The sequence below is a fragment of the Rattus norvegicus genome, chromosome 13 (genome assembly GCF_021556685.1).
Source record: "Rattus norvegicus strain SHRSP/BbbUtx chromosome 13, alternate assembly SHRSP_T2T, whole genome shotgun sequence".
NCBI lineage: Eukaryota > Metazoa > Chordata > Mammalia > Rodentia > Muridae > Rattus > Rattus norvegicus.
In genome coordinates, this window is record NC_141546.1 from 85,658,468 (window position 1) to 85,676,565 (window position 18,098).

At 42.4% G+C, this 18,098-nt stretch overlaps 1 protein-coding gene and 1 pseudogene across 5 annotated transcripts in view; one reads left to right on the forward strand and one right to left on the reverse strand.

The window, feature by feature from the left end:
* Atf6 (activating transcription factor 6) overlaps positions 1-18,098 on the reverse strand; it is a 177,787-nt gene that overhangs the window by 121,969 nt on the left and 37,720 nt on the right. For all 4 annotated transcript variants that reach the window (XM_087580984.1, XM_087580982.1, XM_087580981.1 and 1 more), the window contains 2 exon segments: positions 10,079-10,264; positions 7,390-7,481 (listed from right to left, as the gene is read on the reverse strand). In XM_087580984.1, the coding sequence (XP_087437110.1) occupies positions 7,390-7,481; positions 10,079-10,264 (278 nt within the window).
* LOC148001747 (large ribosomal subunit protein eL29 pseudogene) overlaps positions 1-18,098 on the forward strand; it is a 135,312-nt pseudogene that overhangs the window by 108,027 nt on the left and 9,187 nt on the right. The gene's annotated exons all lie outside the window — the stretch shown is intronic.

Consider the following 18,098-nt stretch of genomic DNA (forward strand, 5'->3'; position numbering starts at 1 on the left):
TCCCCAAACCAAAATAAACAGAGAACTTTTAGTTTCATCCTATCACTTCCAATGTATCTGTAATTATTTCCATCTTGATTTGCTTTAATCTAACAAATAAGGCATTCTTACAAGTTCATTTTGCCAGATTTAAAAAAACAATCTCCACTCAACTTATATCTTTGGTTGTTCGCTAACCATTTCTGAGTCTAAACCTTACGGAGGCCATTTTCTTTCCTCTGGAAATACATCTTTGGTGATTTTTAATGAGGGTCTGCTGATAGGAAGCCGTCATCAGCTGTGTGTCTTCAGATAGCCCTGTACTACTGCCATATTTACACGGTGTTTTTGTCAGGAGAGACACTGGGTTGAATTCTTTCTCTTACACTTTCAGGATAGCGTTCTACTGACTTCTAGTGCCTTGATACTGTTAAGAAGTCGGCTACTAAGATGATAAAAGTGATCTTGTGAGTAAGCTCTCTTGCTTGTGTCTTGGCTGTTGTGAAAATCTTCTGTTTGTTTGCCTCGGTGCTCTACAGTCTGCTGGAAGGTTCTATGCATGAGTATCTTTGTATCTGGTTCATTTCTTTCCCCTGAACTTATTTATCCTACACCTGTTAAGCCAGAGTATTGTTGTCATCCATCAAGTCTGGGATGTTTCTAGTTTATTGTCTTCAAATGTTGCCTTTCCCCATTTTTCCTTAGTCCTTTTGGGTTCCACTGTGATGGCTACTGGAGCTTCTCTTTTTATCCCTTGCTCTGTTGCCTTCGCTCCTTGAATATCACTCACTTTGTTCAAATTAAAATCTCAGTTATACATATGCTGGAAGGGACACCAGGGGCCGGAAGACGACTAGTGGGGGTGGGAAGGGGGAGTACATGATCGAAGCACATGATATACCTCAAAATGGAAACTTCTCTTTGGAAGTAATTTCAGACTTACAAAGAGTTTCTTATATTTCTCCAGTGTTTCCTTAATGCCATTGCTTAAGCAATGAGAGTACGCACAGCAGACATAACTCACTGGCTTGAAGTCACAGATGTTACCCTTGTGCCTGCCCTGCAGTCCCTGTCCCCACACTGTCCTGCTAATTCCATTTTCTGCTCCAGCTCCACCTTCTGTATTGCTTGCCCGCTCTGCTTTCTCTCTCATTCTCAGAATGATCCTGCCTTTCCTTGGCTTTCATGACCTTGATATTTTTAAAGATTCAGGTTATTTTTATACAGTGTCCCTTATTTGGGCTTGATCTTTTTTGTTTATGATTAGCTTCAGAGAAATGCATTTAAAGGCAACTATTTCACAGAAGTGGTCAGTGTGTTCTTTTTGGTACAGTTATCAGATGCCAGATGTAATGTGGTTATGATAGTATAACCTGGTAATGTTACTCTGATCACAAGGTTATGATAGTATAACCTGGTAATGTTACTCTGATCACGAGGTTATGATAGTATAACCTGGTAATGTTACTCTGATCACGAGGTTATGATAGTATAACCTGGTAATGTTACTCTGATCACGAGGTTATGATAGTATAACCTGGTAATGTTACTCTGATCACGAGGTTATGATAGTATAACCTGGTAATGTTACTCTGATCACGAGGTTATAGTGGAATAACCTGGTAATATTGTTCTGATTATGTGGTTACGGTGGTATAAACTCATGTCTTTTAACATCTCTCATACCACCTCTTAATCTGTTATATTTGGCTTATTTTTCTTTGTATTTGTGGGGTGTGTGTGTGTGTGTGTGTGTGTACGTGTGCGTGCATCTATACTTAGACTCATCCTTGCCTGAGTGTATGAAGGCTAGAGGTCAACGCCAAGAGTCTTCCTCTACTAAATCTCTACCTTATTTTTTGAGACAGGGTCTCTCAGTGAATCTAGACTGGCTAGCCCCTGGAATCCACTAGATCTGCTTATCTCTGCCTACTGCCTAAACTGGCTATTAAATAGTGCTGAGGGGGCTGGGGATTTAGCTCAGTGGTAGAGCGCTTACCTAGGAAGCGCAAGGCCCTGGGTTCAGTCCCCAGCTCCGGAAAAAAAAAAAAAAAAATAGTGCTGAGGACCCAAACTCAGATCCAAAAGTAGTTACTGTGAAATCTAGCCACTGAGCCATCTTTCCAGCTGATGTAGTTGGTTTAAGTTAGTTGATGTTTTGTTTATTTTAGCATATGTCTAGTTTGCTCCAAAATGTTCTAAACAACTTTATCTTTTATTACTTTTGAGTATTTGAATTTCTTCTTCTATCTAACACATTTTATCTTTTGTAATTGACAGTCCAAATAGCCACAATACCAAAGTCTGATTCTGCAAGTTGTTTTTTGAGACAGGGTTTCACGTAGCCCATGCTACTCTCAAACTTGTTATACAGGTAAGGATGACTTTGGACTTCTAATCCTCCTGTCTCTATCTCCCAAATGCAGGACTATAGGAGTGTGGTTTAAGCAGCAAGGCTGTGGGTATGCCAGGTAAACCCTGACCAACTGAGCTGTCTGCCTAGTCTGATCATTCTTATTTTCATTCACAATTTTGCTAAGATGTCAGGGTTGCCCTTGAATTCACTCTGTAGAGTACCAACAGGCTGGGATTTATAATCTTCCTGCCTCACCCTCCTGAGTTTATACAGTCTTACACCACCAGGCCTGGCTCAACCAGGTTAGCCATTTCCTGCAGCCTAGAGTCTTTTTCTAGACCACCAAGAGTGGGCCAACTCCTTGAATCTCATGCCAGAAATAGCTAGATCTCTTCTTCACCATCCATAAAATATCAGTAAGGTTAGAAAAATTAATTCAGTTAAATTTGTTTATTTTTTTTTCTGTGTGATAACCATATAGTAACCCAAAACTCTTCAACAAAGTCTGTTTTGTTACGCATCACCTTTCACAAATTCTTTTACTTTAGATGTAAAGTATATTTATATTTTATCACCAAAGCTTTCAGGGAATATTTCTTAAGGTATGTGTGACAAACTGTTCTCGTTTCCACATGGGCCCATAACAGTAAGTCACAAAATAATTTCTACACTGCACATCTGAAACATTATAATTAACTCATCAAAAGTAGTTTAAGTTCCTATATTTAAAATCCTTTAGAAAACTCTGATTAAACTATCCATTTGTTTGGTCAATTTTAATTCAGTGGTATTAAAGAAAATTCAGATAGAGCTCACAATCTGCACCAATTAAAACATAATAGCAATTATTTAAGGCTTCTCATTATTGTTTTAACGGGGAATTCTTATCTACTCTCTACAGATTTATTTTATTTTATGTGTATGAATGTCTTGCTGCCAAGTATGTCTGTGCACCATGTGTGTGCCTCACACCTATGGAGGATCCCCTGGAACTGCAGTTATGGATAGAGGTGAGCTGCCAAAAGCACTGGGAGTCAAGCCCAGGTCCTCTATAGGAACAGGTCCTCTTAGTCACTGAGCCCTGAGAGAGAGAGAGAGAGACAGAGACAGAGACAGAGACAGAGACAGACAGAGAGACAGAGAGACAAAGAGAGAGACAGAGAGAGAGAGACAGAGAGACAGAGAGAGAGACAGAGAGAGAATATGAATATGAGCCTGTTTTACAGGGTTGTTCAATAACTATCTTACATGTAGAACTGATAAGAGACATCTGGGAACTTTCCTCTCCTCCGGCAGACTCCATCCGGCAGGTGAAGATATACAAACCATGGGGCCAATCAAAAGACTCTCTGGAATAATACAAATCCTGATTCTCAACATCTGGCTATGCGACAGCTTTCAGACTTGGAATCCCTGTTGTTCTCTGGGCTTTGATGTGTACTGTGGATGCCAACCTTGTCAGAAGAAACAGTTCTCTGCTTTTATGAGTTTTGCAGCCAGTTTTGTCTTCTCTCCTTCTTGGTAACATCCCAAGTTGTTAAGAATCTTCTGTTTCCTCAAATCTTCCAGCTTTTCTTTCTTTGACCTCTCTTCAATTTAAGCTTTTAAACCTATTTCAAAACTTTAAAAGTTCTTAATATTCCCACAACCTGATGTTCTGTTCCTTAAGCTCACAGAGAAAGACAGATCTTAACTGGTTGCCCTTCAGGATTCTCAACATCTTAACTCTCTCCCATTATTACATTCCCCTTTTCATCTTGGCCATTTAATTCTTTTCCGAACACAAATCTACTCTTGGTAAGATGGGGCCACTGTCTTCCCTTTGTCATGGATCCCTCTGCAGTGGAAATGAGGCTCACATAAGGGCTCTGAAGATCCCTGACTCACTTGAAACCTTTGTCCCACATTTCTGTCGTCTCACACGGACACTCAGAATGCTTCCTCCAACCCCATCCTTACTTCTTACCGCACGGCCTAACCTTCGCTTGTGCACTGAATGTTACGCATAAGGCCTCCCAGAATTGATTCGTTGTTTGTTCATTCAGGAATATGAATGTGATTTTATAAGAAATCTATTTGGTGTCTTCCTGAGTTGTCAGCATAGAAATCTTAAAACTCATCTTCTGAGTGACAAGATGAGCAAATACCTTTATAAAAACATATCCCTTCCAGCAAGCCACGCCTGAGCTTATGGAAATAAGGTAAATTAGGAAGGAAGGAAGCCAACTGTAAGGAAGGAAACTTAATCCCTGAGTAGTGAGTTGGAATTCCCAGTGTCATCCCCTACTTCCAAGGACTGGAAAAAGGCTGACACTGATTTAGATCACCAAAGGCTGGATGTCTAATCATCATACAAATCTATTGAAGCCTCCATAAAATTCCAAACAATAGGTCTCTTGGTTGGCAGGCACAAGATGCTGGGAGGAGGAGAACCAACATCTGGAGGCATGGAAGTTCTCGTGCCTCCACTAGAGCTTAGCTTATGCAGCCCTTATATTTGGTTTACCCCACAAAACTCATGAGAGTTGCTTTTAAATAACAGTATGAGTTTTCTAAGTCGCTCTAACAAATTACTAAGAGAATGCACAATGTACAGCTGGTCTGCATAAATAAGTCACAACCCTAAACTGTGGTTGATGACTGCAATGGCTGTCCAAGACGCTGCCCTTAGCCTGTGGTGCCTGTGCAAACGCTTAGTCGTCTGAACTGAGCTCAACTATCGGCACGCCAGCTGGTGGCCAGAGAGTTAAGAAAACCCATAGGCTCGATGAGAGAAAGGAGTATAAAGAAAAGTGAGGGTTTATTTCTTTTTTAAATGCCCGTTATCATTCCTCCTCATACTACAGTGTTTACATTTCTGCTTCTCCTACTTGACTGTCCTTCTGTTCAGGCCTGCACCCCTTATTCCCTGCTCAGCACCTGCAAACAGTAAGTGCCCTATAATACGTATGTCCAGCCTAGCAGATGAGCATGTACTGAACAGACCTGTAAGACGTGAGGGGCTGAAAGCACACACGTTTTCTCGGAAACAGTGAATGAACACATTTAAACGTGTCTGTGTGGGGTTGGGGATTTAGCTCAGTGGTACAGCGCTTGCCTAGGAAGCGCAAGGCCCTGGGTTCAGTCCCCAGCTCCGATAAAAAGAACCAAAAAAGAAAAAAGAAAAAAAAAAAACGTGTCTGTGCTCTGGGATGAACATTGAATTGTCTCTACAAAAGAAGAGTTACACAGGACTTGAGACCTTAACATAAAGAAAGGTAATAACAGCACAAAGCAAGATGTCAGCAGGTGGAAAAACTGTCTACATGAATTATGTAACTAGTGAAAAGGGCTGAATACAAACACCACCAAGGATACCAATGTCAGCTTCTCAGAATCACAGCTAAATTAACAGAGTAAGCTGAAAGACAAAAGGGGGTTCTTCAGCTTAAGATTGGTGCGCACACAGGCACAAAAACAGCAGTAAGTAAACATGTGGAGAACATGACAAGCAGGCTGTGAATCAATACTGTCTTCATACATGCAAGTGGTTTACACAACTCTTACGAGAAGACAGAAATTTTAATCAAGGCTGCAAGTAATCTTTAAAGGGGAATACAGCTAACAAGGAGGTAAAGAAACTGCCCCACTGTTAGGAATTGTGCCTGAGACCTGCACAGCAGTCAAGCACTGTGTGGCTGGGCTGCCCCACCAGCAGTTCTATCGGGTTGAGAGGAGGGCACTCATTTATTCATTCTGCAGTAGCTAGTGAGGGACGACTACACACCAGGCATCACTCAAGGCACAGAGACAAGAGGGCCAATCCCTTTGGGGAAAGAAGTGAAGTATAACTTACAGAAGGCACAGGGCCAAGGGGCAGAGGGAGCTGATGAGAAGACTGAAGGGAGGGTGAAGAGGACGGTGGAGCAAACCCAGGAGAGGAGGAGGGTGGGGAGGAGGACAGTGGAGCAAACCCAGGAGAGGATTCCAGGAAATCCTCGGCAGGTAGCGACTGAGCAACACTTAACAAAGACCCTCTGAAGGAAGAGCACTGAAGCCATGGACAGCTCATGTGAAGACCTGACACAGAGCCCACCTAGTGTTTCTCAGACTGGGCAAGGAAGGCAGTGTGACAGAAGTAAATAAAGATAACACTTTTGACCCAGAAGATGGAAAAATAATAAAAGCAAACAAAAGCGTTCCTAATATCCAACATTAGGAACTACATGACAAATGACCCTTTCCACCCGCTAGTAGGAGAGGAAACTGGTGTACTCTCTTCTATATGAGATGACTTTATACACACACTGGACATGCAGACACACATGTGGACACCTATAAAGACCTGGAATGATATGAACAGGAGAAGGGTGAAGCACAGCACATGCTTTAAAAGTGCAGTCTAGGGTTAGGGATTTAGCTCAGTGGTAGAGCGCTTGCCTAGGAAGCGCAAGGCCCTGGGTTCGGTCCCCAGCTCCGGAAAAAAACAAAAAAAAAAAAAACAAAACAAAACAAAAATAAGACATCACTTGTGAATAATGCATATATTGTCCATATGCAAACATAATTTAATAAATTATATATACATAAACACAAAGACAAAATCATGTGTGTATATACATATATATGCAAACTGAACTTTTCACTTTTTAAAAGAATGCCATGTTATTTTGTAAGCATCTTTTTTACCATGCTGTATCCCTGGCTTAGTGTGCTTTTCCCATAATTCCACTTGGCAAACTAGTACCACAATTCAAGGTTCAGCTTCCTCCCTGGGATTCTCCAGGATATCACTCAGTCATCATAGAAAATAATCTTCCTCCCTGTGGCAAGGAAGTCACATGCCCGGACAGTCTGATCACTATGTCTGTCACACCCATCATGTCCATCCCTCAACGCAGTTCTCTTCCCAGATGCTCTCTGAGATCTGTGAAAGCACTTATCACCTCTCCAATTATCTTTACACATCTGCAATGCTGATTTTCTTTTTCAAAACAAATGAGTGTTCCTCTCCCTTAGAGTAGAGCAAAGCAATAACCAACGGCTGACATTTAAATTTTAGTGTCTGTACTTACCTCATGGGCCCATAGTTCAGCATGATAAATGCTAATACTATCATCACACAGACAGCTCTGCGCTTTGGACTTGGGACTTTGAGCCTCTGGTTCTACAGGAAATGAAATAGGATGAAATTACAGGTCAATACTGCAAAGAGCAGGAACTCCAGAACCCTCCTTTGTACAAGCTGTATGAATACCTTCTTCTCATAAGAGGAGGGGAAAAGGATTGTGGGAGGGTGTGACTGGGAGAGGGGCAGTAAGCAAGATGTAAAGTGAATAAGTAAAAAAAAAATTAAATTAAAAACAAAGTTTTAGCTTTGTATTTCTGTGGATCCTCAAGAATTCTGAGACACTTCTGTTGCCTGCCTCCCTATCTTTTAAGATGCTGTCTTCAGCAACACACTAGAGCGCGCTCATATACTCAAGGGCAAGATAAAAAAAACAAGAAGAAGCAACACTGGACAGCCATCCACTGGTTCAGGACACACTGCTGTGGGTTTCATGAACAAAGCAGAAGAGACCAGCACAGCAACAGAAAGCAGAGGAGTGTAACGGGTCAAGCACACAAAGATCTGAAACCCATTTCATTTTATATCATTTCCTTTTTTAAAGGGGAAAACAAAGAGTTAAAATGGTGTTATCCCATAATGAGGCAACAATGTCCTTACTGGACACCACAAGGTACCAAAAAGCCCAGTGCCAGGAGTGGGTTACTTTTGGAATTACTGACCAGTTTGGTCCCAGAGAGCCCAGAACACTACAGGCTATTATCGATCTTACAGGTTTCTCTCCAGAATGTTACATCCTGAAGATGCTGAAGAAACCACATACTTGAGTCATACAACATGCAAGCTGGTGCTGACCTGGAAGTTTCATCCTGACCTGCTAGCTTTTGTAGGGTTGGAAGGTGCTATGCAGAGCACTGGAGCTGCAAACCTTGTGCACCACACATGCCCAGTGCGGCCACAGTGGCACAGAGATCAACAGGGTAACCAACTACTTTCCAGTTGGATTTAGTACTGCTCCACAAGAGAAACCCACACCTGGCACCGCTATTGGTCCAAAAACCTGTGACTACACAGGTCATAGCCCTAATGGAGAACCTACACCTATTATTCTGCTCAATGGACATAGTATTAACCCAACCCCTAATGACTTATCATTATACATAGATTGATATGGCTCTCACCCCTCATGAGAGAAGCTTCTAATTGTGGCAGATGGTGATTAACACAGACCCATGACTAGCCAGTGGAGACAATATGAGACTTCAGAATGTATAGCCCTAAATGGGACATATAGACCACCCTAACCCTTCCCAGGGTTCGGCATCATTGTGGAATATGGGGCAGACAGAATATAAATACGGTAGATGTCTACAAGGAAACCAGAGGGCACTGCACATGCGCACTCACAGTGACTGCGACAGCATGTGCAAGACCTGTGCAGACCCAAGACAAATGAAATCCCTGCGTGGTCAGGGAAGCCAGGCAGGAAGTCCTACTCTCCACTCAGGAGCTAACAGTAATTGTGAGTTGCTGTGAGAGGAGAGTGAGTTGTGGGTAAGGGGGTAGCCCCTGGTACTTCTACATGCCCAGTGGAAGGCCACTTGAGTAAGAATATCTAGGTAGCACAAAGTGGCTCTTACAGGTTGAAAAAAGAAGACACAAAACTGGATAGGTGGGGAAGGCAGGCCGACCTGGATAGGTGGGGAAGGCAGGCATATCTGGAGAGCTGGAGGTGGGGAGGGCTGATTATGATCAGAGCACACCATGTGACATTCTCAAAAAATAAAGATAAAATCAAACAGTTTTTAAAAGGGAAAGGCAGGTTCAGTGTGGTGATGCATCCCCATAATTCCTACACAACTTCGAGTTCAGTCCAGTGCACATGTAACTCCCAAACCAACCAGGGCGACCATTGAATCCCTGTCTCAAAAATAACAAAATAAATTTTAAATTTAATTGAAAGAATAATAATAAAATGGAAGAGATAACAGGACTGCTCAGGGGCCTCAGCATGATTCACTGAATAAAAAAAAAAAGCTAGCATTGTAGCTCACACCTTTAATCCCAGCACTGAGAAGGCAGAGGCAGGGAGATCTTGGCAAGTACAGAGGCCTAGTTCAAAAATTAAGAAGAAAAATGGAGAAAGAAAAAATATCTAAAGTAATAAGTTAGAAGAAACCAAGAAAAGCAGATGATGTTTGCAGGTACATGGAGACACACAGTTCAAAAGGTGACCGTTCAGGCTGGGGGTGTGGCTCAGCGCCAGAAGGCTTGCCTACATGCTGGGGAAAACATCTCCAAAGGTCGCTGTTAAGACCTTTCCCTACTCTGGCCTTTCTTGGCATTCTTCCTCTTCACTCTGCCTGGGCGGCCACCACCATAAGGAGAACAGAGGGAGAAGTCAATGTGCTTCTAAAGGCCAGGGTGGTGCTGGAGCTGGTGATGATGAGGAAGAGGATTAATTAATTAATACCTTGTTGCACTGGAGGATTGTCTAGTTTTCCAGTTGACAAATAAAACAGAATTGATACTTGGGGAAAAAAAGACTTTTCCCTACTGTAAATGATTTTGTGCTTCCTCTTGCATCCCCATTTTCTTAGCACTACTATTATATGATTTAAGAAGTAATTATCAAGTTACTAATCAAAAAGGAAACCAGTTTACACCACCTCAACCAGATGACTGTTAGCACCCACCTCTGACACCACCTGGTCCAGCTGTCGCTTCAGGGACCCATTCTCCTTCTTCAGCTGCTCATTCTCGGAGAGGGCGGCCTTCAACCTGGCCTCCAGGCCTAGCATATACTCTTTCTTCTTCTTTCGTGACTGACAAGCAGACTCTCGGTTCTTGATCATACGCTGCTGTCTCCTCAGTACGGCAATCTAGGGAAAGTTATACGACACACAGATCATGGTGCTGGCTTTGTAACCACATCAAGTATCAACACCTACTGGTTTCTCAAATGATTTCTGAACAACTTTGGTCAAAATATAGGTTGATGATTATTTTTAAACAAGTCTTAGATACACTACTCAAATTAAGAAAGCTCAAGTCGATTGAGTAAAAAAAGCCTTACTAAATCCTAACCACTGGTGCTCTCTGAAGTACACTGTTAAGCATCTAACTGGTCCTTTATAAAGTCCCTCAGAAAGTACCCCAAAGGAGCTATGTGAGGTAGCTCACTCTGAAAATCCTAGGACTCTGGGAGGTTATAGCGGGAGGACTGCCTCAAGTGTGAAGTCAGTCACACTGTGGGGCAGTGGACAGTGCCACCAGACAGAAAACTGGTAAGGTTCAACAGATTCAGGAACCCCAGCAATTCTCATAATTGCCAACAGTGGGTGTTTAAATCTACTCCTGACCAGGTTCCTGTATGTATGTGACCACGATACCCCATGGAGAGGACTGTAACAAGCAGCTCCATAGGACAAGACCTTACTTCCTTCCACATGCAGATGAGGCATCCCTAGCATCTCAGACCAAGCCAATAGAAAGCCTCTGCCTCTAGACCCCGCCCCACCCCAAATTTTTATAAGGTCCTATCCACAAGGAATAAAGGGCACGAGTTATTTCGCCAAAGACGCCTGAGAGCACCTGTCTGACTGAGCTGTAACACTTCTGGAAAAAGTTTTCTCTCCCAAAGCTTTTGTTCCTGGACTTTGACCTGGCCCAATAAGCCGGCTGCAACAGCCTGACAGCAGCCACTTCCTGCTCGGTGGCCCTGACCTTGGCCCCTAGCTGCCCACTGCAACTCGCTACCTGCCACCTACTCCAGGCCTCGGAAGAGGCACGGCAGCCCGCCTTGCTCTGGCTTCCCCTTGGAAAGCTGTAACTCTTTGGCTATTCTGGCCAGGGCTGAGCCCCATGGACCCCCACAGATAGCACCTGGTACACAGACTGGCACCAGTCTGACCCTATTTTTAGAATGAAAAAGTAAAAAGTCTGGACTAGTAAGGTAACTCAGTGGGTAAAGCCCTTACTGCATAAGCATGTGGACCCAAGTCCTCAGTCTGATCCCCAGTCCCTGTAGAAGAAGAGAGCCAACTCTATATAGAGCTGTCCTCTGACCTCCACATGCCACAGGATGTACACACACAGCCCAGGGGGCAATGGCATCTTTGCACAGAGGGTTGAGAACCACTGCAAAACCACTTCAGGATTACTTAATCGAATACAATGTAAGCAGTTATGTTGTAATGAAGTTCTACACATTTATTGTATGGGTGCAATGTACTTTTTTATTTTCTACCTCAGTATGTTAAATCTGTAAATGCAAAATCCTTGGATATGAAGGGCCAAATACATATATACTGCTTTAATCACCAACACTGGCCCTAAGTTAACTAAGTTCCCAAACCCTAGATCCAATCACTCAGAAGATCACTTCTCCATGGAGAATTGTTATCAGCATCTTTTATCAATACCACATATCTCTCAAAATACACAAGAAGCCAGGTCGGTGGTGCCGGCCTGTAGTGCCAGCACTCTGGAGTCAAAGCCAGTCTGGGCCATATGAGAGACTTTCTCAGATCAAACACACAAACAAGAGCAAAAACAGCAAACCTGCAAAGGCTCAGGTAGAAGTGACCACTATTCTTTCACTCTCCATATTTACTGCCTCTCTCAATCCTTCACTCACTGGACGTGTATGGAGTATATGCTAACGTCCAAGTCAATTTCAATGCAAATGTTCTGTTAGCCCTCTCTCTATTTCAATGGTCAATATCCAAACAGGCTTTTGTGAAAGGATCCACACAGGACAGCAACAGACGGCCAGCCTTATGGACTATCTTCTGTCTCTCCCCGCCCCACACTAAACTCTCTCCTCAAAATATTTTCGTCGTCCTCACCTCTCCAATTATTCTCATCTATTTCTCTGAAAGTCTTATATTCTTAAAATTTGGAAGATACACCAAAATATTCCAATGGTTTCAACAATGCTATCTTTTTTTCACTTAGGTTTTAGACCTTGGAACCAAATGTTATATCTGATGCTATTTTTGTTTAATAACCAAAAATATCTACTATGTCACAACTTACTTAAATTATTTGTTACAGTAGCAAGGTAGCAAAGTAGTCTCGAAAAATAAAGAAACAAGGAATAATATTAATTTCATGAGATTGTGTACATAAATGGTTGAGTTACTGATGTCTATCTGTTTCTCAATGGACTTTAACATACTCTAGTGTGGGGTGTACCATAACCCCTTCAGTAAACGCAGTTTCAGATCAGTTCTGTTTAAGATACCTGTCTTAGTCAGGGTTTCTACTCAAGTGATCAACAGCTGCCCAAAATCAACCTGCAGAATAAAGGATCTACTTCATCTTATATAGTTTGTGACCTGTCATCCAGGAAAGGCAGGGTAAGAAGTCAGGGCAGGAGCCTGAGGACAGGAGCTGATGCGGAGGCCAGGAAGGGGTGCTGCTTACTGGCTTGTTCTGCATGGCTTGCTCAGCCTGGTTTTTTTTATAGCACTCAAGACCACCAGCCCAGGGGTGGCAACACCACCCACAACAGGCTGGGTCCTTCCACATTAATCACTGCCTCCCCACAGGTCCATCTGGTGGGAATTTTTTCTCAATTGAGGTTCCCTCTTCCAAAATGAACCTTTTGTCAAGTTGACATAAGAACTAGGCAGCACATTTAGGATAGGAAACTTACAACCACCCAAACACTACATCTCCTAGCAACAGTGGTGGACTATAACCAAATGATACCCAACACAATGGTGTCAGTCGTTGTTCAGCCCTGACCCACAGGAAAAGCATTACACGGGCATTGAAAGAGCGCTTTCTTTCTTTTCACTTTCTAACTGGAACTCCACAAGAAGGCTGATGGCACACACCCGTCATCAGCCAGAGCTCCCAGCTCTACGTATGTCTACCACTGTTTTTATTATTATTCCCAAGCAATATAACTAACTGCTTACATTACAACTACTATGAAAGTAATACCTAACATACACACGCATGGGAGGAAGGGAGGGAGGGAGGGAGGGAGACCATGACAAATTGATCACTCATCAATTTCCAAACATTCTCAGGACAACGCTACTTTGTTCTGCTGATCGTTGGTTGTAGTCAGTGAGTATCACTGTTCCTGGGAAAGCCGGGGCTCGCAACTAATACTTAACACTAGAGGGCTGAAGTACACAGAACGCTGAGCAGACACATAAAAGGGAAGGCGCCCAGATGGAAGAATTTATACTAAAAGTTAGATAAAAGGCAACTTTAGAGGCTAATTAATCTATGGGATTTAGGGAGGCTTACAGACGGTACACCATTTAATAAATCTCAAACAAGGATTAGGCATTTCTATAAACAAAAAAAAAATCACCTGCACATTATACACAGCATTAAGATTTCAAAGGCTGACAACCCACATGCCTCAGACCAAAAAGGGAAAAAAAAATGAAAACCACCTGTGGCCAAATAGTCTGCTTTTCTCATAGAAAAAGATCCATTGTAATAGGTCTGAAAATATTCAGCATCACCAATAAAAGCAGGGTAAAAACTGTATAAATAAATGAAATACTTAGGAGTCAAAAGGACAGGGCTGCCACTATATCAAAGCAAGCTGTCTTTAGCTACCTGAATATATAATATTAAATTACACTTCCTAGACCAAAAAGATGATTTTTTTTTTAGACTAAGCATACATACACGTTGTCCAGTGTTCTTGAGGAGGGTTAAATCCTGTTGGGTACACTGACTTTTGTAAATACAATGTATTAGAATCATTCCCCAGGCAGTAGGAATGGCAGCATAATATAATCTCTATTTGTTGAAATTACTATAGTTTTCGAGATTAAAGCCAGGCATCATGGCATACATCTGTAATGCCAGCACTTGGGAGGCAGAAGCCAGAGAACTGTGGTGAGTTCAGGGCCAGCCTCATCTACAGAGTAGGTAGGTTCCAAACCAGTCAGGGCTACACAATGAGACTCTCTCAAACAGAAAACAAAACAATAACAATTAATGAATAAAATAAGCCTTATTTGAATCTACTGAGGGAATAGACAAGTCAAGGCATGAATCGAGGTCAGCTGACCTCAAACATCTTGGATCCTATTCAGTAGCCCCACTAGGCTTTTACAGACCACACAGAGCTGGAACCACACAGAGCATGGAGGGTGTGCTGTTAGCCTACTCTAATTATGTGTGGTCTACAAGTGGAAACGTATGGACCTGCCTATATCTGGAAGCTAGCTCACCACTGCTAGCCCCATGTACCAGAATGAAAGCAAAGGCTGGCCCACTAGTTCTCTGACACACTCCCATCTAGGCACTTCAGAGGACTGAACAGACCGAAATGGGCCAACGGCTGGCCCACTCCTGCTTCAGATCATCCTGCTTTCAGAGATCTCTCCCACCCAGCATCATGCCTTGGAAAAAGAATAAAAGAACCAAAGGAAAACATCCACAGCTGCAAAGGATTTGTCCCTTAGTGCCACTGCACTATAAAGTGTGCTGTTTTCCTTATAAAACAAACATTTGTTTGCACAGAAGAGAGACTTATGGAGAAGGAAAACTTTCACAAATGGCTAAGTTCCTTTTGAGGCTTGAGTTAGTTTAAAAGGCAAAGTTTCAAAATTGCCCATGTTTTCTTTTTAATTTTAAAAGCTTTACCAACTGATAAACACTTTATTAAAAAACCCCTTTTACAAACAAAATGATGTTTAGAGCCTTGAATCTAAGCTGCTGCTGGAAATGAGCTACAAACACTAAAAACTAAGACAGTACAAAAGCATGTGCAGTTCTTTTGTGTCTGCACATACATCCCAACAATCGGGTGAGCTCAGTTCAGAGTGAGAACAGCATGCGAGCAGAGGACACCCTGTGGTGGCTTCTCCTCCTACCTTCAGGGGTCCCAGGGACCATTCTCAGGACTCAGGTCACCAGGCTTGTGCAAGTGCTTTACCCACTGAGTGAACTCACTGGCCCAGACTGTACTTTTTTTTTAATTAGATAACATTGTTCTTATAACTCAGTAAACATATGAAACCACTAAGTTGTACACCTCAAAACAAAACAAAACAACCAAGAGATTAGCTCAAAGGTAAGTGGCACTTCCCTAGCATGTGTAAAGCTCTGGGTTCAATACAGAAGGAAAAAAAAAAAACTATGGTATATGAATTATCTCAATGGAGTTGTTTAAAAATATAAAATCATTCCTCAAACTAATAGACACATCAACAAGGAACTATAAAGAATTATCTGAGGAAATCCTGGCACTCAGGAGGTAGAGACAGATTCAAGAATTCAGAGCCAACCTTGGCTATAGAGTAAGTTCTCTTTTTACTGTTTGTTTATATTTAGTGATATAAACAAACCTTCCTTTTTATGGTAATCACTTTGCAATTTGGCCTTTTCTTTTTTTTTTCTTTCATTGGATATTTTTTAATTTACATTTTAATTGTTATCTCCTTTCCCAGTTTCCCCTCCAGAAATGCCCTATCCCATCCTTCCTCCCCCTTGCTTCTATGAGGGTGCTCCCTCACCCACCCACCTATTCCCTCCTACATCCCCACCCTAACATTCCCCTACCAGGACCAAGGACTTCTCCTCCCATTGATGCTTAAGAAGACCATACTCTGCTACATGTGGCTGGAGCCATAGGTCCATCCCTATGTATTCTTGGGATGGTGGTTTAGTCCCTGGGAGCTCTAAAGGGTCTGGTTGGTTGATATTGTTGTTCTTCTTCTGGGGTTGCAAGCCCCTTCAGTTACTTCAGTCCTTTCTCTAACTTCTCCACTGGGGACCCTGCTCTCAGTTCAATATTCTCAGACAGCCTGGGCTACATGAGACCTTGTCTCAAAAAAAGAGAGAAAGAGAGACAGAGACAGAGATCAGGCAGGAACATGTGGGACCAGAGAGAGAGCTGGAGTAGTGGGCAATCCTTTCATAGACAGCCCATCCAAAGCACCTAATGGTAGCAGGTGATGACATAAGCAGTTGCTAGGTCCTTAGGAGGAACCTAGTAGAACAAATGCCATTATAGAAGTTTGTCTCTAATTCCTGTTATCTCAGCTTTTCTTCTCATGATCTCCCTCCCTTTCTCCCTCCTCCCCCTTTCTGTCTTTCTCTGCCTCCTCCTCTGCCCTTCTCCGACCTTGTGACACTGCTAGCTATCTACAAGCCTACTCATCTGCCTCTACCCCTTCTCCAGCCCTCCCTCGCTTTCCCCCAAGTAAACCACCTTGTACCAGGTCTGCTGCGTGGCATGATTTCTCAGGGGACATCTTGTCATGGGCCCACTAGGTGCCCCCTCACCGCATTATTCTTCATAACAGTAAAGTCTATTAGAGCTGAGACATCACCTATCTTCTGAACCTACAATTCCAATTTTAGGAATTCCTCAGGTACACTTGTATAGGAACAAAATGAAGTATGCACAAAGGTATTCAAAATGAGAATGTTCACAAACAAAAAGACTACAAAACACGAATTATGGAATCTCTATGAACTAGAATCCCATTTAGCTTTTCTTCTTTCTTATTAAATTTATTTTATGTGTATGAGTACACTGCCGTTCTCTTCAGACACACCAAAAGAAGGCATCTGACCCCATTACAGATGGTTGTGAGCCACTATGCAGTTGCTAGGAATTGAACTCAGGACCTCTGGAAGAGCTGTGCTCTTCAGCCTCCCATTTAGCTTTTCTTAAAATCTACTACTACTTCTACCACCACCACCTCTTCCTCTTCTTCTTCCTCCTCCTCCTCCTCTTCCTCCTCCTCCTCTTCTAAGATTTACTTATTTCTATTTCATGTGCGAGGCTATTTTGTTTTTATGATTATCTGTGTGTCATATACATGCAGTGCCCATGGAGGCCAGAAAAGGGCATTCCACCCCCTTGGAACTCAAGTTACAGGCAGCAAGCTATGAGCCACCATGTTGGTAATGAGTCGAACCAAGTCTTCTCGAAGAGCAGCCAGAGCTCTTAATCACTGAGCCATCTCCATCTTCAACTTTAAGCCCTGATGTGGAACAATCTCCAATATATATTAAGAAAAGAAGTTGCAAGACAGTGTGTGTGCAAGCTACTATTTCTTTAGAAGAGGTCATTTAGCAAAAGCTCTAAGTGTGTACATAATAAAGAACCATCTCAGGACAGATGGACAGAAAACTAGTGGAGGTGACTGCTTCTTAGCAGGGGAACTGATCAGCAAAGCACTTTCTCCCTAGAGTGAGCCCCAAGGTGAGACTGTAGGACAGACTATCAGAGAAAAGAGGATATAAGTCAACATGCTTTCAAATAATTACTTACTAGAGCTTTATCAAGATAGCAAACTGAAAGATATAATGAACACCTAAACTTGGCCAGGCATAGTGGTGCACACCTTTACACTAGGGAAAAAGAAGCAGGCAGATGTGTGAATTCAAGGACAAATCAGTCTATATAGTAAGTTCTGGGCCCACAAGAGACATACAGTGAGACCCTGTCTCAAAAATGCCACTGATGTTGACACAACATGAGTCCATCACAGTTCAGTAGATGAAGAGGGGAAGGGGAACTGTTGGCTTCCCTTCCCAGAGCCACTGCAACCACTAATTTTAATTTATAAAATCTTTATTCAAGATAAATTTTTAGACATCCCCAAACTCCATTTAAAAGAAACTGCATATTTAACATATTTTTCTTTTATTTGTAGTCATTGGTAGTAGCAAAGCCAAAAGCTAGTCAGCATAAAAGTGACTTTTTCCTCCTAAAAT